Below are 25,953 nucleotides of genomic sequence, written 5' to 3'. Positions count from 1 at the left end.
TTTAAAAACATTAATTGCATTTACATTGAAAAAGGCATGTTTATGTATTATTACGTTGACATTTAATTTTACTTCCTGGAATGAAGTTTTAAAATCCCATCCATAATACTGCTCCCTCCATCTTTTCTCATCCATTTGTTCCTGTTTTGAGCCTGGAAGACAAGGAAAGAGCTGCATGGGTTTTTGAAAACTCCATTTCTCACCCACTTACTCATTGAAAATGAGTGAGTGAAGCTAAAAATAAAGACATGCTCACAGGAAAGATGCACGGAAATATTTCTTAAGTAGCATTATAACAGTAAAAATAATGGAGCAAGAGAACATAATTAACCAAGAGGCTAGGCTGATGAGAGACCAGGTAAAAATTAATAATGGATATCAAGGAGGAGTAGAAATCACAAATGGAGGCCAGGAAGGCAAAAGAGGATGCACAGAAGGAAGCTAAGGAGCAAACAAGGACTGACCATCAAAGAACTGGTGATCATTGGCAATAAAATGTATGGGGAGAGGAGTGAAAAATCATGTTCATGTAGTGCACAGTAGCTTTCTCTTCCTGCTCCTTCCTCTCTTCCTGTCCTATTGCAGTCTGTCTCATTTTGTAGCTGCCCTCCCCGAAGGGGTGACTTGAAGCTGCCCCTGAGAAAGACAGATTGGGGCTGTGGCAAGCGAATGCTGTGGCCCCAACTGCCTTTTTGCCTGCCCAAAAAGAAGCGGCAAATAGTAGCTCATTTTTGCACTGGCAAAAAGCCAGGTTTTCCAGCCTGCTGTAGACAGATGTCAACTTTCAGGCGCTCTGGCATCATGCAGCATGTAAACGATGCACTGCTGGAGTGCCCAGAAGCCAGCCAACTTGTGAGCAGCCGGCCAGTGTGAAACTGTCTTCCGGGCAGCTTCAGAGCATGTGGCATCAAGATGCCACACTCTGAAGCCACCTGGACAGCAGAGCAAAGTGGCAATCCATTTTGCTCCTGGGTGAAAACTCCAGCAAGGGTGGCAGGGGAAACATCTAAAAGGGTGAACACAGAGCATACAAAATTACTATCTCCCAGATCATTCCTGGGGAAAGGCTATGGAGAGGAAGAACTTTATATTTTTTTTAAAAAAATGTAATTAATATAATACCAGTACTTTGGTTTTGATCTCTAGTCCAAGGGTAGAGCCAATGGAACTGCTGCCACTTGAAGCAGGCTGAAATAAGCAGTATAGGGTTCTAGACCTAAGAGTACAAAAGATCAGGCCTGCTCTGCTACCTGCTTTTTTCAACAAATGCTGCTTCATGGTTAGACACTAAAAGCAAGCTACATTCATCACCATCATCTGAGTAAACCCAAGGGGTTCCCAAGAAATGCACTCTATTGTGATACACCACTATTTTACCATGCAGCACATGAACTTATTCACTGAGAAGGACAAATCTGTCTTCTCCTTGTGTTTTCATTTTGTCCCAGCTATGTCATTTAGACTGTGAGGCCCATGATGAATTGACATTGAACATCTATATATGAAGGATCAAGCATATAAATGTACATGTTAATATTCTACCATTACAATTCCATGTTATTCTCAAAGTGATCTTTTCCAGGTGGTTGTGAATCACACCTATTTGCTGCTCAGCATGTCTGTGAAATTGTGCTGCGTGTGCACATGTTCAGATACAGATGTAAACGAAGGCTTTAAAATGCTTGTAATCAATTAGTCAAGATAAGGAAGGAATCAATCATACTTCCAAGCACTAGATTAAGTACCGAAAAATAGTTTGCAGGGCAAGGGAACTGAGATACATTTCTCAAGCTCAGCTGAGTGTGTTGTCATCTTTTTGCTTTCTTTTGTGAAACCGAGATAGATGCCAAAACTGTTAACCAAACTGTCCCTTTGACAAAAGTGAAGGAATCTAAGCAAACCTCAGAAGAGGAAAGCTGCTGATAAATAAATAAAATGTTTTTAATAGCAGACATTCTCAGTAGTACTAGTAAACCAGTATTGAGACACAGCTTATATATCTCCAAAACTGCCTTATATTTAATTAATGCTGTTGTTCATTTCAATTTACTATTCATGAATCATCAGCTAATGAACTGTAAAATAATTTGTTATCACCATTTCTAGTTCATTGTCAAATAGGCTGCAAATAAAATGTGGGAAGAGGACCCTAAAATAGCATGGTGTATTCCTCATCAGGATGTCTCTTTTCCTTTCCTGATGTTAATACTTCATAAATATTAACAGCTCAAAGAAATAAAATACTAAGCAACATATTTGTAATATAGTAAAATACAAGGGTTGCCAAGTTTCCATCTTGACAGACATTCAGTATCCTATCCTCTTGATGGATTTAACTCAGTTTGGATTTAACCCAAATTATCTGGCAATAATGAACTATTCATTTAATCATCATTTGATTCTTGTAGATCTTTGTAGCTCTTGAACTTCTGATTGGCTGTGATATCACCATGGCATAGTTTAAGCACATTGGATAATTTCTTAAGGTTTGGACTAAAACCTGGAATGGATTCATTGCCCCACTGATAGGGCAATCAGTCTCACTGAGTTTAGCTACTCTGACACTAAGGGGGATTTTAGCCCATACTGCTATGTTCATGGGGAAAATGAGGACCCCTGGAGTCTTGATCCAAGCTTCCAATTATACAACGAGAACATCAAAATGATTGATGGATGCAATATCTCCAAAGTAGCTTATTCTGATAAATTGTATTGTATTTTTTTCCTAGCCAGGCATATGATTGATAAGAATGAATTAATAATGGCAGTGGGATTCTGCCCTTTGACACTACAGTGTGGTATAGCCAATCTTAGAGATGTATTATTGTATATGTCATGGACTTTATTTTCAAAAATCAATAGGTAATTTGATGAAAGAGCTCGAGCTGTTAACTATTTTGGTTCCCATCTTTGTGTATAAAAATATGACTTCACCAACATGTGAGGGGCTAGAGAGAAGGGAAAAAAATTATGAGTGAGGTAGATGTAGTTTCAGTCTACTGGAATCTTGGATCTGCATATACCGTCATAGCTGGTGGCAGCCTTTCTGTGCCTGTAGGCCTCTTACATCTCTGGAGCAATTTATTTCATTGTCCCCCATGCAAGCCAATCTTGGGGAAAAAACATAACATCCACCCTTGTAAAGAAGTAGAGGAACACAGTAAGCTGCCTTAGGCAAATCATATACTGATCTATCTAGCCAGTATTGTCTGTTCTGACTGGCAGTAGCTCTCTAGGGTCTTAGCAAGACCCTACATTTAATCAGAGATGCCAAGTGTTGAACCTGGGGCCTTCTTCAGGCAAAGCCTCAGTGCTCTGTCACTGAGCTGAACTCATCTCTGCAGTAAAACTCATTAAGCCAAAGGTTGGAAAAATTAATTTTTTGAACTCTACCTCCCAGAATTCCCTGGCCAGAAATTCTGAAAGCTATAATCCAGAAATAGTACCTTTCCCATCCTCTGCATTAAGTCATAGTTTTCAGTGAGCACAATCTATACTAATTCCCCAAATCTGTGGGGGTTTTCTTCTCCCTTCTGGAATTTCTCCATGGTGAAGGTTCTAAGTCAATAATGCATTACAAATTAAAATGTGTTTCCCTGCTGATGCCTGAAATATTAGCAAAAATTGTATAGCCTCACAAATGACAGGTAAATGAAATCCATTTAACCAGAAAATAAAGTGTTTTGTGAAATGAAGGCTGAAGTAACTCCTTTTACTCAAACTGGGAGACTCGATATATATTTTTGCTACTCAGCTTGAGGAGTAAGAAGAGAAGAAGATGGCAGGACTGGCTGTTTAGGTGAGGAAGTAGGAAGAGGAAAATCAACATTAGATTTGATTTGCAAGTGTGCTGGTGACATAGAACAAGTCCAATTAAGGTGCATTGAAACAGACAGTGCTACCAATAAAAAATGTTTCAGTTTCATTTGTATTGGAACTGAAAATGGGTGAATGTAATAGTTAGGTACACAACAACAACAAAGAGTCCCCATTTTCTTTATGCCCTGCAGATGCTGAATTGAGCAGAGGGTGGGAAGGGATGATATCTGGGGCACTTTCCTAAAGAATCCTTCAGCTGACCTGTTGTCCCAATATGGTCCCAAACAGAGCCAGTGAGGTATACTGGAGGCAGGGAGAAGGGGAAATGACAAAACGGCTAGGTACCCCATCCCAATACACATCTGATGGTTCAAGGTAGGAGATATTAGGAGCTCTGCTGTGGATCTGCACCTTGCACATCAGTAGGATTACTACACCCTAGATGAAGTTTGTTCATTATGCTGGACAAACGAAATGCCTTAGTGATAAAACCTACTATATGCAGCAAGAAATGTGCTAATAATAATGATTTGCATAGAAATTGAGTTATGGAGCACTATTGTGTGATGGTTTCGTTCTTGTAGCAAGTCAATCTTATGTGGTTACTGTTACCATACCTGAAACACGATTAAGGTGGTGGTGGTTGTGGTGGTAGTGATTAAGGGTATCAAGTGGCAGCATTTTCACAAAATCAGTTGGCTATGTTCATGAAACCGAACCCATTCACAATGATGTTGGGTAGCTTCCTTGAGCCTCATGGTTGCATGATCAGCTCTAATAACTAAATGAGTTCCAACAGCTTCTTAAATGCATTTGTATTTTGGATGGTAAGAGTTATTTCCAACACCTTTGGAAAGTTTTCTAAATCACACCTTTCAACCTTTTAATTCTATAACATAGCATACATCGTATAACCTCACATTGGCTTCTTTATTGGTACTGCAGTAGGTACAAACCTTTGATAGTTTCTGTGACCAAAGAATGGTTTAAAACAAAGCAAGTCTCAATCTTGGTGAAAAATGGTGAGGGTGCCCACATGCCTCACATGACCTTCTCACAGCTTTTTGAATACAGTTGGCCCTCCTTATAGGCAGGCTTGCCTTCTGTGGCTTTGAGCTTATGTGAAAGGCAAGCCCGGCAGAAATAATGGGGTGCATACTCATGTCGTGCATCCTGTGTGCCACCGCAAGCAGGCACCCCATTAATTTCTATGGGGATTGATCATACACTCTTTTCCCCATATGCCCGGGGGGGGGGGGGTCCAGAACGGATCCCCCGCATATAGGGAGGGGTACATAGCATATAAATAATTTGAAGAAGGTAGGTAGGTGTTCATTCGGGGGTGGGGGTGGGGGGACAAGCATTGAGTTTGTTCCATCTTCATTTCTATTCACAGGGGCATGCCCTGTATAGCGTTCCTTTGAGAATGTTAGTGGAAAATGGAGTGAGGAATCCATCTTTGGCAACTGCCTCTTTGTCTAAATCCCCCAGGACCACTTCTTCTGCTGTTTTGGAGAGTTTCCAAACCTTACAGAGAAGATTTGGGGAGAAACAAGGGGAACTGCATGGAGAGGGGAGAAATTACAAAGATTGGCTTAGTTCCATTCTAGAAATGGGGTTGTTGTTGTTGTAGTTGTTGTTGTTATTATTATTATTATTATTATTATTATTATTATTATTATTTATGGTATTTATACCCTGCCCTTCAGCCCTAAAGGCTCTCAGAGCGGGCTTACAATTATTATTATTATTATTATTATTATTATTATTATTATTATTTACATGGTTCCTTGCCCTCAGGCTTATAATCTAGAAAGACACGACACAAAAGGAGAAGGGAATGGTGGTGGGGAAGGGGATCAGGTCCAGCAATTCTTCTCTCCCTCTGAGGCCTGGATGATGGTAGATGGATTGGAGGGATTCCTCTGCTAAGCTACAATATTTCCAAGGGCACATGGAACCCACTTGTGAGAAGCAGGTTCTGGGTCTTATCTATGAGGAAACTTTAAATCATGCAGGAAAGCTAACTTGGATCCACCTACAGACTATGGCCCCACTGTAACTTTCTTGAAAAAGAGCATTCCACCTTCCTTCCCTCCATAGAATGCCATTCAAATTTGATGGTGTGATACTGAGTTTTCCCCTTGTGTGGTACTGCTGCTGGGGAAAGAAATTCATTTTCACAATGCCAAGATGATGACATGAAGGAGGTTCTATGGCACTTAAGGGAAGGAGAAAGGAGAGTTTGTACACTGTGGCTGTTTTCAAAGGCAGCCACACATTGTTCTGTTCTCCCTGAAGTGTCTCTTGAAGAACAGATCTGCAACACAAAGGAGGGCAGACCTCACTCATTTTTCAGGGCTAGTTTAATATGAATATCAAGTGCAATGCAGTGGCTGTAAGAGACTTTGAAGGAAAACAATGCCCAAGCATGATGGCAGGCCTTTAGAGACAGCTCAACATTGACTTCTTCTTGGGTGACTTTCACAATAAATCACGCTGAATGAGCCTCAGCTGTGAATAGCCAGCCCCTCTTCTCTCTTTCACTCTCTGTATGAGAATGAGCTACATTTTTATGGGGGTGTTCAAGAACAGAATCCTCTGGCAGTTGTACTGTATGCACACACTGTAAGATTCAGCACAGAAGATAAACAAGAGACTTAGGCTGAATCAATTAGGGTAACCTTGCTTTTGAGCACCATTAGCTTCAAATATAGCAATACGGAATCGATTACTAGAAGCAGCTGGCACTTTATTAAAATTTTACACCCGCAGACAAAACAAAACATGCACACATAAGGAGACGGCTGGCAACTGGAATCTGATAAAATGAATCATGAGAGAATATTCCAGAGTTAATAAATGGGAAGAGAGAAGAGGTTTTATTTATAAATGCTTCTGAACTGACAACTCTGGTATCATTTTGAAACAAAGAAGTGCAATATAGTAAAGTGTCCCAGAGATCATCCCATCCTTTGCTCAATTCAGGCACTACAGGAGATAAATACAGTATCTCCAAAAAAAGTAGAGCCTGCCATCTCCAAGGCACTCTGTTTCACTTTCACTCTCTTCATTAGGAAATTTCTAGTATTTTGCTAGAATCTGTTCCCCTGCAAATTCCAGGATCTCGCTATCTTGATCACACTGCTTTCGAAGCATTTTAGTTTGTCTACAACCTTCTTGAAATATGGCACCAAGAACTGGACACAGTATTCCAAACATGGTATGACTAAAACAGCATAAAGTGAAGCTGTTTCTCCTCGTGACAGTATAATTTTGTTGATGGAGCTTATGTTTCCAATAACCTTTTAAAAACCTGCATTGCACATTTGGGTTTTATTCTGCCTGTGGTCCACTAAAATAACTACATTCTTTTTACATGGTCTTTTGCCAAGTCAATTCAAATTACGGACATCATTTTCACTAATTTAATTCTTGAAAGAAATACTGAGTAATTTAGCAATTTTCTTCCTGTTATGAGAAAGTCTTTGAAAACTGGACTATTTGTAGTTTGGGACTTACTCATTGCATATAAAATATGCTTTCCATCCCTAAATCAGCACCGTCTTATACTTGTATCTAAATCTTCATGTATCAATATGATATATGAAGATTTGGGTTTCTAAAACACTAAATTGGGGTCCAAGGCAAATCTCATGGTACAGAGTAAAACAGGAAAGAAGAGAAGTACAGTGGACCCTTGTTATACACTGGGGTTTGGTTCCAGTATCCCCCGTGGATAACAAAATCCGTGGATGCTCAAGTCCCATTAAATATAATGACATAGCAAAATGGTGTCCCTTATAAAAATGGAAAATCAAGATATTTGAAATGTATACTTTTTTGAACATTTTCAAACCATGGATGCTTGAATCACTGTATAAAAATTCCATGCATAAGAAGGGCTGACTGTAGTTTAGTTTAGACTTAGATTAGATATGTAACTCTGGGCTTCTATGAATTTAAAACATGCCAGACTAGTGTCAGTCCTAAGACCACATCCATATGGGCTGGTGTATCTGCTGAGAATATTCAAACATGATGAAAAGTAGGTGTGGAGCATTTATAGGGCTAGAAATAAGGATATAAATTTAATTTTTAAATAAGTAGTTAGCCATTATGGTTTCAAGGGTCTTCCCCTTTTAACAAGTAGTTGCTGTCAGAGATGCATTTTAAAAAATAATTCTTCCTGTGTTAAAGTAAAAGTAACTAAAACAGTGCCTTTTAAATAACTTAAAAATATCAGAATGCTACAAGCCACTTGCCTTTTATACAAAACACACCTATGTAAGGCCATACATCCATTGTAACTTTTAAAAAACAGCAACATAAAAATATATAGTTGCACCAAAAAAAGAGTGAAATTTCCCCTTTATGTTAGAAATGAAATACAACTTGCTTATTGCCACATCAACATGCCACTTAAGCTGTCTTAAGGATATTTATATGGGAGAATGAACAGGCTTTTATAATAATCTCTTATTATATGCAGTTATAAATATACAAAAATATACTTTCCCCCTTAGGAAAAACAAGCATGTTAATATCTAAACACATTGCTTTCATTACATTACCTAATGTGACATATAAGGCATCATACCTTTATTACATTACAAAATATGGCATGTAAGATGTTACGCTTTCATAAGAATCTTTATCTCTGCACCTCCTTTAGCAGGCTGCCTATAATGATCACACAGAGGAACACTGTCACCTTTAAAATAGTATCATCCAGCTATGTATCTATTTAGAAATACCATCGTATCTGTACAGGATCCATATACCTGCTCTTTTTCATGGGCAAGAAGCTTCCAGTGTGCTTTCTCACAATGATCTGTCCAAGGTCTTGCCTTATTCTGACCTAAGCCAAACCCTTTAACTGCCTTATTTCATGTATTTGCCTTAACCTTATCTTGCCAGATGTCACCTTGCCCTATCAAGATTTATCTTAACCTTACTGGGTGTGACTATTCCTTACTTACCTTTACATTGCCTTGTTAGTATTTGATGTTATTGCAATCATTGTTCCCAGTGAACATTCTTGGCTTTACTTCGCGAATGAAGATTCAGGAAGGATTCATCCATGCTTTCTACAAGTGTGTTGATGACATTGGATGTATCCTTTGAGCCTTTGCAATGGATTTTCTGGTGGAGCGCAGCGTGCACAGAACTGGCCTCACCCTTTAAAACTAGAGGTTCGACTTCAGCTCCACCAGGGATAGCCTGAAGGAAGAGGCTCCTCCCTCCTTAACTGTCATCTTCCGGCCTGAGAGGGAGTGATCAGGTAGACCCAGCTCCATCAGGGATAGCCTGAAGAAAGAGGCTCCTCCCTCCTTAACTGTCATCTTCCGGCCTCCTATTCCCCTCCAGCTATGCTCTGACTGTGTGGGGGAGAGGCTTGCGTACCCTAATGAAGTTGTGAGCTATGCTGGCGGTGGTATAATAGCCACTGGTAGGGCCTCCCATGCCAGACAGGTCACAACCGAAGTTCTGACCAAGCGCACCAAAGGGCAGGATGGGCTCTCTAGCCTTATGGCAACCATCCTAGGAGAAGGAAAACTCTTAATCCCAAACCTGGGCAGATGGTGCTTGTCTAACCCTGTAAGGTCAACCATCAAAGAGAAGGAAACTCTCATCAAACCTACGACCCGAGGACCTCGCTGCCACCATCCATGCTTGTCAAGGCCTCAGTGAACATAAAACCTAGCCAAAACAGGATGGGAAGAATTCCTCAACTTGGTGCCCTGTTACGTTGAGTTGCATATCCCATCACTCCAATAGCTGTGCTAACTAAGGATGGTGGAAGTTGTTGTCCAACAACCTAGAGGGCACCAGGTCGGTGAAGGCTATGCTAAGGCGTATCAATATTCAGGGCATTACCAGTACAATAGAAAAGCAGACTTTGAAACTCAGTGCTGGTGAGCAGTATCCCTCTTTTTTAATGAAATGGAGAGGGAAAGGAGATTTGGAGAGAAGGAGCAAGCAACCAGGTTTAAATGCAGAAACAAAACCATTGATTTTGCCTTCTGCCATGCAAGCAGTGTGGTGGTGGGTATCAACAACCCTTCCAAGCTGTCTATTTACTCTGTGCCTAAAAGTGAAAAGCTCAATAAGTCCAGCAGATATTGTATTAGGTCTCATTTCTACTGTGTTACAAATCTTACCTGAAGGCATTTCATGAGGTCAATGCCATGTGAAAGCTACCTTTCAGCATGACTGCTGTTTGATACGATATTTTCGGCAGACTGGACAATAGGTTGGTTCTGTGAAATCACCCAGTGAGGTAGCACATGAAAGCCAAGTGAGATGCTTGAAAGGAAAAGCAATTAACAACTTCAGGTAGACGTGAGGTCAGTTCTTCCCTGCTGAACAGCCCTCTCTCAGGCACACTTCAGATTTTCCTCATTAAGGTACCTCCCGTTATAAAGTGTAGCTGTTACATTCTGGCTATAAAAAAATCTCAGACTTCATACAGGGCTGGGGATACAGGGCTGGTTTTTTTGTTCTTGTTTTCAGTTGTTATTGTTGTTTTTAAAACTTTAAGTGTTTTAAATGGCTGTCGACATAGTGAATGCTCTAATATGAACCCTGCTCCTCATGACCAGAGAAATGAATGGTGTTGTTGTGAGAAGAAAATGTATACTCTAACTGAGCAATATTGCAACAATGGAAGGAAATATTCTCTCCCACCTACAAATAATCCCTAGTTTAAATGTCTTTTGAAATGTGTTGATATAATGTGTTCTTGAGAGCCAGCATGCTGTAGTGGGTCAAGTGCTGGACTAGGGTTCTGGGTGAACAAGGTTCAAATCCCTGATGATCTATAGAAACCACCATGAGGTCACTCTTTCTCAACCTCAGAGAAAGGCCAGTATTGCAGAGAAGCCAGGGTTTTCAGAACTGAAGCACCAGAATGTTTTGTTTAGCAGAGTTGATTATAACATGTTTTACCTCCCTCGGGCATCTGTTTCCTCTGAACTTAGCCGATCAGTATCTTCACCGTCGCTGTGGTGTGTTGGGGTGATCAATAATATATAGTTGTTTTGTCTTGTGATCTATACCTGTTTGCAATGCAAAGTATCTGGCAGTGGCTTGGTCTTGAGTGGGAAATTAAGACCCATTACTTTTATAAACGACCTGCTCCTGCTGTAGGAAAAATAGTTACTAGAATTTGTTTGTTGGCATGCATTAGCACAGGTAACAATGTCTTTGAAGTCCTTTTGTAGAAAGTGGCTGTGAGAACTGTTGCCTGTAGTTCAATTTTTTCCACTATACCACTGTCTAGAACTGTCTTAGGTTTTGTTTTTTGTTTTGGTACTATAATAAACTGTTCCAAAGCTTCTTTGATCACTAAACACGGTGACATATGAAGGCAACATTCCTTTTCTTTATTCCCTACTCATTTAAAGAAGTTGAAGAAAAGCTGGCTCCAATTCCATTTAGATTTATCTCATTTGCAGACATATAGCTAAGTCAGAAACCTTGGCGCTCGGTTGTCTGATACAGAGCTTTTACACTATGAAATTGGCAGACTTCACAGACAGGCACCTAACTTACACAACTGTATCCAAATTTAATACATAGCAGCTCAGATGTCTTTGTGATTGCGGCACAGATATGAATCTAGCATCAACTGAAGTGTTACACTTTTAACATAAAGTTGCTGAAATGTTTTCTTCTGTTTTTGTCTTTGCTTTTGTGCTGTTTCAACTGATTGCCCTTAGATGTGACAAAAATTTCTCTTGCACTCTCTTCTTGTAGATGTTTTAAGAATATTAGAGCCTTTTATCACTGTTTTTTTTTCTACTGCTGTGAAGAATAAGAACAATAATTTCTGGAAATAATAATCTTCCACTTGGCTCTTCACAGTATTAGTCAGAAGTGACTCACTGCATTAAGTTAGGCATACTGCTATGTAACTATGAGGCTCTCTAGACCACCCCTAAGGGGCAGTCTGCAGGTGCCTCCAGCTGTGTCAGATTTGGACTGCGGCAACCGCACACTGTGGCCCTGATCAGGCAAAAAGAAGTCACAAAAAGTGGCTCCTTTTTCACCCTGGGAAGGGCACAATAGCCATGGTGTTGCAGCTTTATTGGCGCTGTGTCGTATGAATGCAGTGCCAGAGCCATGTGGAGCAGCACGTGGCATCATGCCCCCTGGGGGTGGAGTCAGGGTGTGCATCATGCGGATGCCACGCCCCAACTCCACCCCCAGGCCAGCCTTTATGGCCAGTGTGCACAAATTAAGGCTGTGGGATTACAGCCTTAATTTATCTTTGGACTATTTCATATCAATGGAGGTTTCTCTTGGTAGAAAGCTCAAAGGATCTGTTGCATGCTTGTTTACAAAGTATTAAATTTTCCAGAATGCACAACTTTGTTGTTGTTGCTTTTCACTTTTTTGTGTGCCTTGATTGCCTTTCAAGGCAATAGAACACTGTTCCATGGCAAGAAGTTGTAAAACCTATTGATATATTGGAAGCAAGACAGGCAGTCTAGATTTTTACAAAACTTCAAAGTATGAGATGATGCAGGATAATCTATTTGCATTTTATAAGTATGAATAATTTATTTTTGGCCCTGAGTTTTGATTTGATTTGGTATAGAGGAGCCTCAGATTAGTAAAATCTGCAGGAGAAAGATTTCCTCAATACAACTCATATATTCTCTAAGATAGTCTATGATATTCTTCTTGCTGTATTTTGCAGCGTTGCCAGTTTCCGGGGAATTCCCTTGAATCCAGGGAATTTAATTAATTTCTTTCTGGGGATTTTGACTGAATATTCCAGTAAATATTGGGGAATTTTGGGGATTTTGGTAAAACATGACGGGGATATATCTTTGAGGCTTGTTGGCAACACTGGTATTTTGTGATACTCTACTGTGATATTCTATTGGCATGTTCTTTACTAACTTTAATCTTCTTTCTCTTTAGTTTTCAGGACTTTATCTTCTGTCATTCTTCACAATCCTTGTTGGGCTGGTGCTGTACTCCTCCACATCTACATATGTTGCCCAAGATCCACGGGTGTACAAGCAGTTCCGAAACCCTTCAGGACCTGTTGTAGACTTGCCAGCCACTGGGCAGCTAGAACCTTCAGTAACGTACACCAGCCTAGGCCAGGAAACAGAAGAAGAACCTCACGTCCGAGTTGCCTAAACTCAGGCCTTTGCCACCCCTTGGCGGAGTTTGTATCTCCATTATCTCTGTATCATTCATAGAGAAAGGTATTTACTGGAGGCAGCTACTCCGGTGGGCTGCAAGGTAGCAAATAGAGAAGGCTTATGAAATTACAGACTAAATTATTTCTAAGTGTGCACGACTAAGAACAGTGATTCTCAGTCTTTTGCTCTTCTAACTGGAGTTCCTCAGTAAGTTGGCAGCGGGTTACCTAGTGAGAAGTTCAGAAATGGTGGGCAAACATCCCTGTAAAACTGCTTGCCTGCTACAAAGCTTTCCTTGAATTATTTGAAGTCAGCATGTTGTTAGGTACACACTCAGTTTGATGACATCCAACTTGTTTGGCTAATGCCATCTCTGAACTGAGTGTCTTCCTCAGACCATACCCCTAGAATCCTCTACAGTGTGCCGTGTTTCATGGTGAAGGGTTCCTCTGCATATGTTGATGTGGAAAGTTGGCAGAATCAAGATGGCTGCTGCCCATTATATGCAGAGCATCTCCCTCAGTTCTACTCATGACCCTGGAATTCCTGCCTTTGCCTCCTCTTGCCTCTTTCCCAAGACAAAAACACCTTTACACTAGGGAATGGAGAGGCAGCAACAGGTGCTCCCATTGATCAGTGGATAGGGACCTTTTCCACTGAGGAACCCATGACTTTGTCGGCAGTGTCCAAGGATCTTTGGCAGAAAAATGCTCTCTGCTCATCAGTTCCTATGGTGGATCAATATGTCTCCTTGGTGGCAAATAATCTGTGGAGTAGCTGTTCCTGCTGGGGAGCTGAGATGTTTTGTGAGTGGGAATGTTCATCAGTGCCATCTCTTTGTCCCCTCCTTCTTCCTCAAGATAGGGGTGGTTTTGTGTTGTTTTGTTTTGTTTTGGAGAAGAGGAAAGGCAGAGGCAGGAAGTACTCTCAAAACAACCCCCCTTGCACTCTCAGGACTCCCTAAGATACCCTGAGGGTGAAAAGCCTAGCAGGCATTGGTAATGAGAAGTCACTCATGCAACAAGGCAAAAATCTCTGTAAGTCACTCTGAATAATGTCCACAGAAGCTCAGAGTTCCATAACAAGCAGAAAGGATATTTCTGCACCTGCTGTGCCCTGGCACTGCCAGGGTTATATGATGCTTCAGTAAAGCCACATTTGTATACCAGGGGGCCTTTCACACTACATAATTATAGCACTGTAATTCCACTTCAGCTGCCAGGGCTGCATCCTATGGAATCTTGAGGATTATGGTTTGTAATTTGATGAGGCACTACAAGAGTTGTGTGTGGCTAAGGATTTTTAATACCTCATGAACTGCAAATCCCAGGATCCCATAAGATGCAGCCATGACATTTAAAGAGGAATCATAGTGCACCAATTCTACAGTGAGAAAGGGCAAAGTTCCACATCCACACAGACACTCTTAACCAGTCATGGTTTGTTTCATGAAAAGGCAAGTTAGTCACAATGCCCATACCCCAGTACCATTTTGTACATTCAGCCATCTTAGCTTCCTGGCTGCTCCCTCATTAAGGAGGGAGCAACCTTGCAAATGTGATGGATTACACATCCCATATTCCCCTGACAGAAGGTGTCAGGTTAGAGAAGGCTGCCCTAAGAAATAAACCATTCTGAGAAACCAGGAGATGGACATCTACCAACATTCATCTCTATTCTAGGAATAGGCTGAAAACAAAACCCTTTTGTAAAAAAAAATATTTACATCTGTGAAATTGTCAGACATTCATCTTTGAAAAAAAATACAATACACTTACATGGCAAAGGTTTTCCATTTGGTGACAGGGAAATTGTATTTCCACTCCAGTGTCTTAATCTTGTAGGTGCAAAACCAATTTCTGATCTTTTTTAAAAAGAATCTATACTAAGAGGTACATTTTTCTATTTAGTTATTTATGCTGGACTTGTGCCTAAAGGGGATGAGAATAGGGTTCAGTTTTCTAGACTTTCTGCATATGAGCTGAACACAGTAAATAGTCTGCTATTGGCCAGACACAGTTTGTTCAGAAGTGTTACGAATTCATGTGTGTTTATAGACCCTGCTGTCTACATTTCTTATGGAAGAACCCTAATCTGTTCACATTTCTTTTTCAAAACCTTTTTCTATTAGCTCTTTTCTTTTTAAAAACAAATATATTATTTGCCACATGGGACTCTCATTTCCAGTGGTTATAGTTGGGCTGCAAATTATATTCATTTTGGGCATCCCCCAGCCAGTGAGTTCCTCACACTCATGTGCATTCCCAGGGCACATATCATTCACCACTGTGTGATGTAATATAACAATTTCCCAACCTTCAGTACATCACTGAGACAGTAAGCTCAGTACAGATTGACTGGGACTCACACATGAATGGTAAATTTGGTTTGAGAAATCTGTCATCTTACTGTTTTCAGTCCTGGAGCTTGGAAACCATTTCCTCCTCTGCTGCTCCTAGAATTTTTTAGCTATGCAGTGCTGGCTCTAAGACTCTAGGAGCTGAAGTCCAAACAGTAACTTTTCTAAGCATTGGTCAGTTCACACCTAGTGGCAAAGGTAATGTGTAGCTACTGTATATATTAATGTATAAGTCTAGAAATTTAGGTTAAAAAATGATACCAAAAACCTGAATTGACATCCAATACTGTATCTTAACTCTTAACTCAGGAGAAATCATCCCCTGGTGAAAGGCAGGAGTATAATCTGTTTTGGAAGCACCAACCCTCTCTATTCTCTTATCCATCCAGTGATAAGAGTGAGCACACGCATTGTGGCTGGAATTTTGTAGGTTCTTTGACATTGTTTTGGTTTGCTTCATCCTTTTGGTGCTTTGCTATATGCCCCTAAATTTTACCTTTGACTTATCCACAGGTCATATCAAAATCCATAATTTTTGCTCCCAAACTTGCCCTCAATTTATACATGAGGTCAATTTATAGTTGAGTATATACAGTAGATTCTTAATATGGTACCAGGATTACAGATTCTTTTTCTTCACCAACCTCCATCTCTGATTTAGATTGTTCTGTGATAAATGACATCCAACTAATCTGATTAATTCAAAATATCAGTGCAGGATCATTTTCTACCACTGTTAAAATTGGTTGGGAGAAATGCACTGTGCATTTCCCCTTTGCTCAGTTTAACAGAATCTTCTGAAGGTTTCTTTCTCTCAAGGACACAATGAAATCCCTTTTCTAATAGTTATGTGTGCAAAAACAGTTTTTTAAAAAGAGCTTCATATAATGGTAATCATTTGGATATATTACATCCTAATCCAAAATATGTTTATCTGGAAGAAAGATTGAAATGAGACTTGACAATAAATATTTCTAGCATTTGCAGAGTTAAGCCATTCACATGCATTACATTTTTGCCTGCAAACCAAACTTTATGGTAGAGCAAGCCTCTGCATTTGTGGTCTCTATGGATAAAGCAAACTTCATGTTGCACATACAAATGTACATTTGAAAGTCACAGTGAACCACTCTTTTAAAATATTAAACAGGTTTGACATCCCATAATTTAATCATAAAGACAGCAGAGCGAAAGGGAACATTTAACCTCTTATATACCCGACTGTTTACTCCTGAAAAATCATATCCCTATCTGCCAGTGAGGTCCCAGATAGATATTTACCTTCACAAGGTAAATATAATAATTATTAGATCCTCTTTTGACATTACCTCATTGGTGTGGGAACTGCTGTCTGCTGGGTTGTTTTGTGGCATAGATATCCCAAATCACAGTAGAGGAGCTGCTAAACTGCCAGTGTTGCTCTAGCTACCAGAATGACCCAGCTCATAATCCAACAAAAGGTCAGGAATACTTGAATGGACTTTAAATATTCCTCACTGTGTGCTGGACTGTGGCTCAGGGGATTTTTTAAATTAAGAGGCAATACCCAACCATCCACAAACACATGCTAGAATAATCTTTGTCTGTCAGACTAAAAATGTTGCAGATTTCATTTAGCTAGACAAGATTTGTGTGCTCGAGTAGAAGCTTAACTGAAAACAAAAGTGTCATTGATTTCTCTAGAGCCCCTATGTCTTAAAAGAAGCAGGGAAGGGAACTGTGTCAGAATGATAGGAAAGTGTTTTCAAGAGATTTCCTTACAGTGGAAGGGTCAGATAACTACATTTACAGCTCAGTCTCCAGACGACCATGGGAAAATACTAGTTTACCTGCCTCTAGGGAATATGAATAAAGAGATGAGACTAGAAAGGAATTGGATATTTCCCGAATGAGCCTGAAAGTGCCAGCAAACATTTTACTTAAATCATTAGCTCTCAAAATACAGGGCTTGCAGTCCATTCAAGCTAAATGGTTGCCCTTTTGTGTCTTAAAATTATATTAGCTGAAAACTTTATTTCTGAAAAGAACTTGTCATTATTGAACAGATTACTGTTTCCTCCTTGGGAAGAATTGGAAGCATGATTTACAGTATGGTCCCCTAAAAGCATTGTTTTTCTGAGGAACAGAAAATATTGCCATCTTGAAAATTACATGGATTTTGAGTCTCATCTTGGAACTATGGTAAGGAAATTATAATCCAAATTCTCACCCAATTCATATTGTGTTCAGACATCAACATGGGAGTGCACATTCCTAGCTTCTCTGAGAAGGCACTCACAATACTAATTCCTTTTAGGAGTAGGATTATCTTGCATAGAGCCTGGATAATTTTGTACATCATTTGTACAGCATTTTGTATGACATCATTTGTAATCACCAAGATCCTCACATTTTACATGCAGGTAAAAGAATCTGCACTGATGGCTTCTTAGTTAAAAATTTCTCAGAAACAAGATGTTAACCTGATCCCTCCTCCTTGCACCTGATCAGCAGGTGAACAGGCCTTTTTCTCTTGATGCAGCTGCTGACTGTTAAGGTGGGCTGTGGGGGGGGGGGTATTTTTTATGATTGTGGCAATAGTGGCACAATTGTGACCACGCAGTCTTACTGATCATGGAGCAGTTCCAGATCTATAACACTAGGTTACAAATCCATAACTGTAATACAGAATGCCAGGCCTAGTATTTAACAGTGGTAAGTGCTAAGTGGGTAGCAGTAATTATCCCACAGTGCTACGACGAGGCCTTTATTTTCAGCTTCATTTCACATACACACAATTAAGTACAAACCAGTAATTCTGTAGCTTCTATATAATCTTCCGTATCTGACTTCTGTGGCAAAAATACTACAGTCTGCCTTGCATCTCCCATCCACTGTCTTCAGCTTCACCAGGAGGGCTGAAATTCATTACTGCACAGGACACCATCTAAGTAATATTTGACAGGTAAGAAGCAGGACTCACATCAGACCAAAAAACAGTTATGTAGATTCAGCTTTCAGATAATATGTTTAGAAGTGGGATGTTCTTGTTAGATAATCATTCCTGCATTTTGTGCAAATGACTCTAGCAAGGTTCAACCCAAGCCCCGGGCATTGCTTAAAGACCACTTACATCCTTAACTTAGCACTTCATTTATGCTTAAATATTGGCTTGACTCCTCTGCTCAAGCGATTCTCAACAAACAGAGGCTTCAATTCTGAACATGCTTAGATACACCTAGAATATTAACTCTAGAACAGGGTTTACTTGTATCCAAATGTGTATAGGAAAGGGGCCTTAATTGTTTACTCAGGTTTCAAATCAGGAGTCTACTGATGGACATTGCCATCTCCCAGTCTTTTTTGCTACCTTTTATACCAATTAAATACCTTTCTCTGAGTCAGCTGTTCCATGTTTGATCTTAACCACTTCTTGAAAAATGTGTGTGTTTGTTTTCTGTTTAAACACATTCATTTGCATCTTTGTTGGGGCTTTATTGAGGACCTCTATTTTTGGTATTTATTTTGTAAGCCAAATGTTCTTGTAGGGTTTTTTCTTCTTTAAATATCTCATTTTTATGACACTAATTTGTAGATGAAGTCTCAACGAAAACAAACTGGATAGAAATCAGTGTATCAGTCAAGTCACTGACAAGAGTTTTTATCAAAATGGGGTTGGAATCTCTAGATGGTTAAAAAACTGCAATATGGAGTTATTTTTCTAGGATGTTTCATAAAACTCCATTGTACTGGGGACACAGGGATATGCTCAGAGATGATCTGTTCACCTAACAAAACTGTATTCACTCACATCACTGAGCCCATGACCCTATGAAGCTGCCTTATACTTAGTCCAATAATGTTTACTCTGGCTGGCAGCAGCTGTCCAAGATCTCAGGAGGAGGTTTATCAGTCTATAGGGTCCTTTACCCAGAGCTGTTGGGATGTAATCCCTGCACATCCCCATGGAAATCATGTGTTTTGCTGCTGAGTGGTTGTCTTTCCTTAGTGAACATGATCAACTATTAGGGCAGGTAAACTGGAGATTGTTTAAATTTACTGCCTCCAATTAAAGATCTAGTTTGTCTATTTATGTATAACTTAAAAATCTTACAATGAATTTGTAAGTCTTATATAATGGGAGCAAGGGCCATCAATGAAATCTATTTTTTCTAATAGTTTGATTTCTTGCCATTCCAAGAACTGCAATGGACACCAGCAAAGACCCTTCTGTCCAGCAGGTAGCTATACCACCAGCTAAAATCAATGACTTCATATGTACTGTATAGGCCAATTCCTTGAAGAGAAACATGCCCAGCTATCTTGTTGGTGCTGACTGTATATTAACAAGACATCTCAGCTACTGGATGAAAACTGCAGTGACCAGCTCAGTTTTTCTACAATGGACTTAAAAACACAAATACCAACAAGGACAGACCAAGTAATTGACATCTTGCACCACTGTGTCAGATGAAGATGCTTCAGTGTATAGTTTAGGTATTGCTAACTTGTGCCATTAACATTTTCAACAAGTGTGTAGTATTTTCTCTTTTTTAAAAAAAATTGTTTTAGTATTCCTGAGCTAGCAACATAAATACAAATTTTACCCCATGGGTAGGATTTTAATTGTTAAATGCCATAATAAAGCACATTAGTTTTGACACAAATTAAAGTACAAACCAAAACAACAACAATGTCCAACAATTTTCACTGAGAACAAATTATCTTTTGTTTCGATATTTGCATGCTCCAACATGGACTGGCTGTGGCAATGTAATGCCTGTATAATGTTTTCAAATAAAAAGAATACATCCTTTATGTAAGCCCAGGGTTGTTTTTGTTCTGAGACAAAATGATACTGATGCTCTGAATCAATGAGGAATGCACTTTCACCAAAATGAAGAAAAGCAAAATGGTGGTCCCCACACAGCAGGGAATCTAGTCTGTTTCCAGTATGATGTCAACAAAACACAATTACTCATACATCTTATGTATTGCGTTTTCTTGAGTCGTTTTTTATTAACTCTTGTGGAACTTTCCTTTCTTTTTGTTTTTGTTTATCTCTTTAAAAAAGTATCCTAGATGCAATTTTTTTATAGCTGTTAGGGGGATCTTTTGGTTGCATTGCCGAACATTTGTGGTGTTTTGGTTGGACCTGATAAAGGATATTATCCAACCTTGTTCGTTTGTCATGGAGCAGCATGGTCACCTTGATTTTTTGGTAAGTGCTAAACATTTTACTCGTGCAAGAAATCAAGAAGTAAATGTATTTCTTGTATTTAAGGCAAGAATACAAGAAATCTAACACCACCTCCAAAGGTGACCTCAAACTATAGCATTGAACAGCAAATGAAACTGACCATAACATGCTGTCATTTTATTTATTAGCTAAATTCTGATTATTTATTAGGGACTATTGAAATGTTGGCTACTAAAAATGACTGTATACTACAGAACAATTCTCACAGCTTCAATAGTATTTGTTCCTCAATCCAAATAAATTATGAGTTTGAGTATTACAAAATGGGTCAGTATCTCTTCCCATGAAAGCCAAAACAAGAATATCCCATTCTAGAGTTTCCTTGGTATCATATATAGTTTACAAAAGGAGGTAAACAATATCATGTCGAAATAATATTGAATTATTCCTTTTTTATATATCTTTGGGAAATGCTAAAACCAGAATGCTGGATGCAGATAGGCAGATAGAGATGTATATCTTTTATCAGACTGGCTATTGTTGGAGGGGCTCAGCAATCTCACATATATACAACTCTTTCATCAGTTAAAAATGGACAGATTACAGCAAAGGCTGTTTCAGCTGATGAGAGAGAGATCCTGTAAAAACAGCCACTGGACATTTCAACTTCAAACAATCTGCAGTAAAAGGAGTCAGCAGCAGGAGTTATTTCAATTAATTTCCATCCATTTGCTCCTGGCGAGAAGCTTAGATTTAAGTGATAATTTCCCTGACAAAGCATTTCAAATTGACTTTCCTTTTGCTATTGCTTCAAACTACACCTTCACAGTAACCTTTAATCAGAAAATAAAGAAAACAACCCATGTTAGTGCTAGTAAAACATGTACACACCAATCCTGTAGTGATACACATAGAAGAGACATTGCAACTGCTCAACAATTGCCCACCCTCACAATCTCTTATTGGAGCTCACTGTAGAACCACACTGGGTTTGGGGAAGCACAAGCAAAGCCTGTATAGATAGGTCAGGCTAGATAAAAAAAATTTTCTCCTGCATAACTCTGTGTGTGTGTGTGTGTGTGTGTGTGTGTACGCGTAAGTGATTGCAGTGGCATTGTACTATGGGTAGGCCTGGGTTTCCTTCTAGACTGGACCTTCCACATCTTTCATAAATAGAAAAGCTATTCACACAAAACACCCACTGGCTGGATAAGATGGCACCCTGTAGCCTCTTTTCCTTCCACCAAGGTGCTGAGCAGATGGAGAGGGAAAAGTGGGTCGTTCCCAGCTTTTCCCAAATCGGGTGGAACCCCTTCTGTCTGTACGGCCCACAACAGACTGATCACCCACAGGCAGTTTGCAGGGCTTGATTCTTTTATTTGAGCTCCCCTTCAAGAATGTGCACCATCACACAAACACACCGCCTACAGCTGCCAATTATCAAACTTGTCCCACCCAGCTGCCATCCCATTGGATGCCCAGTATGACCAGCCAAACAGTCACATGAGTGATATATTGCCCATACAGTACATCGGTGTGCCTACATTGGCAAAGCACAATCATGGAGGCCCCCTATACATGTCCCCTTCACCCCATGGCTCCAAGTGGGACTGTAGTTTGTGTATGTTTTTATTACATCCAATGCACTATTGGCAACCTGCCATGTTTGTCATAATTTTGCTTCATGGGGTGTGTGATAGCGCAATGGTATGATTCACCATATAGTGAGCAATGGCAGGGTGCATCCTCCAGTCTGCTTCCATAAACCACCTGGGCCTTCCTGAATTCATGCACTCATGTTGTGGTGTGTGTGTGTGCGCGCCAATGCAATAAAGCACACTTTGTATGTTAGAGCAGAGCAAATGAACATTTTTTTGCTCTGGTTTTAACCTCCAGAACATGGCATCATTCCGATTTCACCCGGTTTCAGCCTCGTGTGTTGCATAAACAGCTTCACAATGGAGTGAAAGTGCATTTTTGTTGTTGTTCATGTGGACAGCTCCTAAGAGAGTTTTCATATAGAATATCTCTGAATGAAGACCTTTGCATTCACTGGTTGGCTCATTTCATTACAGAATTAATTTCATAAGAATTACTTATTATAAATAAAATTAATCCTTCTGTATTATTTGAACCTATCAAAAATTCTTCTAGAGCTTTTTTTTAAAACCATATTTATAGCACACCATTAATTGTCTCCTGCCAATTCTAGCTAAAATTTACCTGGATACCTTTGTTAGCCTAAAAATAGAGATTCCCCGGAAGCCATCTATAAATACATCTTTCTTCTGAACAATTTTTACATAAATAACATCTAGCAGAAGGATGCTGGCACACTTTGGTCTATTGTTTGGAGGGGGAAATCAAAATTCCCTTCCTCTCATGCAAGTAAAAGGGGAAGGATCCAAAATTATCCCTTGTAGACCAGAAATTCAGGCGTTGGGTTATATTTATATATTGGCTTTGCCTCTGCATTACTGAAAAGAAGAGTCCCATTTTTGTTGATCTGCCTGCTTACTAGAGCCTTTTCTTCTATAGCCTATGCTGTTGAGGTCTCTCAACTGGCAGCAGCAAAAAGGGTCTACAGTGAACAGGAGAGATTGTTAACCATTGGGAACCCTAGCTTATGTGCCTCCTGCTAGTGCAAAGTCACGACTGAATGCAACACATAAGGGAGCAGCAGTTGGCCACATTCTACAACACACCTGGAGGGCATCAGTTGGGAAGCAGTGGGACGTGGGCCAGTCCTCATCTGTCACCCTTACCTACCTCAGAGGCAATAGTGGGCTGGTGACCTGCATGTCAGTTGGATGATGAATTAGTCTGGATTTTGGTCTGAGGGTTAAAGGAACAAACCAAAAACACTGATTCCTATTCCAAAGATAGGATAGCTTCTTTACAGTTCAGACTAAAATCCAAGGTGGATTCACCATTCCACTGCCACAGAAGCTTCCATCTGCCTCCATTCACAGGATTACTGTGAGGATAAAATGTAAGTACGATACCATGTTCCCATGGTGACAGACTGTGTCTCCTTATACGAGCCCATTATTGCTTCTTCAGGGGAGGGAAGATCTCTCTGCCCCACTACCTTCTCATGCTTATTGGTGGGAACAAGAGGGAGGACCATCATTGGATGCACCCAGACTTTGGAACTCCCTCCCTAGGGAAGCTAAGGTGTCTTCCTCCATGCACTCCTTCCATCAACAAGTAGAAACACCCTTATTCCATCAGGCTTTTAGAAACCGATTGTGATTGTCTTTTAATGATGTACTGTCCGGTTTTGTTGATCTGTAGTTTTTCAATTAATTTCAATGGTTTTAACTTTATAAATGGCTTAATTGTGCTTTTTAAATCACTTTCATATTTACATTTTTAATTGAAGATTTTGTATAAATTTTCATCTGTACTGTTTTTAATAAATTGTAAGCTGCCTTGAGTCCCATTTGGGGGGGAGTGGGGATATAAATAAATAAAATTAAATTAATAATAATAAATGGCTGGAATTTGTTAAGGCAGTTAGGAATGTGTAAACTAGAATTATGCATTTGTGACTGGTTCATATTCACAATCCCTATGTTTAGGGGTTATACAGGAACTGTGAAAGTCCCCTAATCTCTATTTAGCAGGCAGAAGTCTCTGTGATCAACAGGCGTCTGTCTCCTGTCAACTGGTATACAACTGACTGATGTTTCTGCACCCCTTACCACATCTAATCTCAGGTGTGAGGAGGGATTGCAACAGGGACCCCACTTCTGCCTGTTGCACCAAAGTTCATTTATGGGAGGGGTGGGACTGTCAGTCAGTTGCTTCTGAATCAAAAGGAGAGCAAATCATCATTGATCACAGTGGCTGCTACTCAAGTGGTTGGCCCAGGAGACACTACGTAGCTTCACACAACTGCCTTAATGAATGTCTTCAGCCACATCCATATGAAGAAAAACTAGACATGAAGTTAATAAATTAAAAATGTCTTCTTGTCCACCACCAAATTTGCACAGTAGTACTTGGCACCAAATTGTATTTTAAGTTGCAGAACAAACCATATTCTAATTTCAGCTTTATTGCAGTAATACAGTGAATTTCTGTCACTAAAAGATAATGACCAGTAGTCTGAGCCTAAGTAAATTGCCCAAAAAATTCTGATTTCAAAAAAGCTCTCACATTGTATTGAGACTGGCACAAAGCCCCCAAGCACTTGAATGTTGGTATACTAGGCAGTGACTGAGAGGAGAACATAAACTCCGTTTGGAAGTCTAGTGTGTTCATGCCTCACTAAGCCAAGCTAGACCACAGTCTGTACTTCATTCCACAATAAATGGAGACTTGGACCTTTGGGCAGATTAATATCCATTCAATTCTTTTAGCAGCACAAAACTGTCATTGTTGTAATCCTATCAATCTAGCAGAGGGATCCATTTCAGCCTGATAGGGGCAGGAGTGTACTCTATTTCAAATCACTCTTTATTAATAATATACTTCATATGTACCAATTGCCAAGGCAAGATTGATTTGTTGTGATTGTGGGTTGTATTTTCCTTTTCACAATTATGCTTCTGAGTTAATAAGGTCTATATTTCATTCAGTTTATAGCCAGTGTGGAAGTCATAAACATAAGTCATGTTTACACTATGATCTGGGACTTTACATCTCTTGAATCCAACATGCTCCATCCCCTGACTTCATGGATATCCAGAAGCAACTATGCAGATGCATCTTCTCTCCTGTCAAGATGATATCAGAACTCAAGCAGCTTCCCTGAATTTGGGTGGAAAGGAGAAAGTGATTTTGGTATCATCTGCAAAGTGTTGGTATCATCTGCGAAGTAAGCAATTTACAATCTGTAAAGTAATCTGAAGCTAATTTGAAGTTAATCTGGAGCTTGGTAAACAGGAAGAGGAAAACAGGCATTTTGTGTGGATGTTTCCTGAGGGAGTTTCAGGGCAAGTGCTGAAGTCCTTATCGTTGCCTACATAGGATGACTGAACATAGATGGCAAAAGATCTGTTGCAGTGACCTGCAACATCTTTGCCATGTTGATTTTTTCCCAGAGGATATGGGGGGCTGTCAGATTGGTTGTCCTGTGGGAAAAGAAGCAGCAGCAGCAAAGCAGACTGTCCTTAAAGAGCAAGGCACTGGTGATGCCTATAGGGAGGGGGACAATGATTGAAGGTCTTGATACCAACCCTTATGAGGTATGTTTAGCTTGGACGAGAAAAGACTGAGAGGTAATCATAGTCATCTTTAAATTCCTACATGCATCTCATGTAGAAGATAGAATGAGATTGTGTTCTGATGCTCCAGAGACAAGAATACAAATTAATGGATTCAAACTACAAGAAAAGAGATTCCACCTAAACATTAAGAAGAACGTCACCTGAAGTCCTGTTGTCCCTAATGGCAGCACAGCCATGTGCATGCACTGCCATTGA

General features: G+C 39.8%; 1 protein-coding gene across 2 annotated transcripts in view; it reads left to right on the top strand.

The window, feature by feature from the left end:
* Window positions 1–20,139, top strand: part of SLC35F1 (solute carrier family 35 member F1) — a 288,718-nt gene extending 268,579 nt beyond the window's left edge. For both annotated transcript variants that reach the window (XM_042445873.1, XM_042445874.1), the window contains exon 8: window positions 12,754–20,139. In XM_042445873.1, coding sequence (XP_042301807.1) covers window positions 12,754–12,978 — 225 coding nt within the window. In that variant the 3' untranslated portion in view covers window positions 12,979–20,139. The remainder of the gene's footprint in view (window positions 1–12,753) is intronic.
* Window positions 20,140–25,953: the final 5,814 nt, after the last annotated feature.

The sequence above is a fragment of the Sceloporus undulatus genome, chromosome 1, assembly GCF_019175285.1.
Source record: "Sceloporus undulatus isolate JIND9_A2432 ecotype Alabama chromosome 1, SceUnd_v1.1, whole genome shotgun sequence".
NCBI lineage: Eukaryota > Metazoa > Chordata > Lepidosauria > Squamata > Phrynosomatidae > Sceloporus > Sceloporus undulatus.
This window is presented reverse-complemented; position numbering and strand designations above follow the sequence as displayed.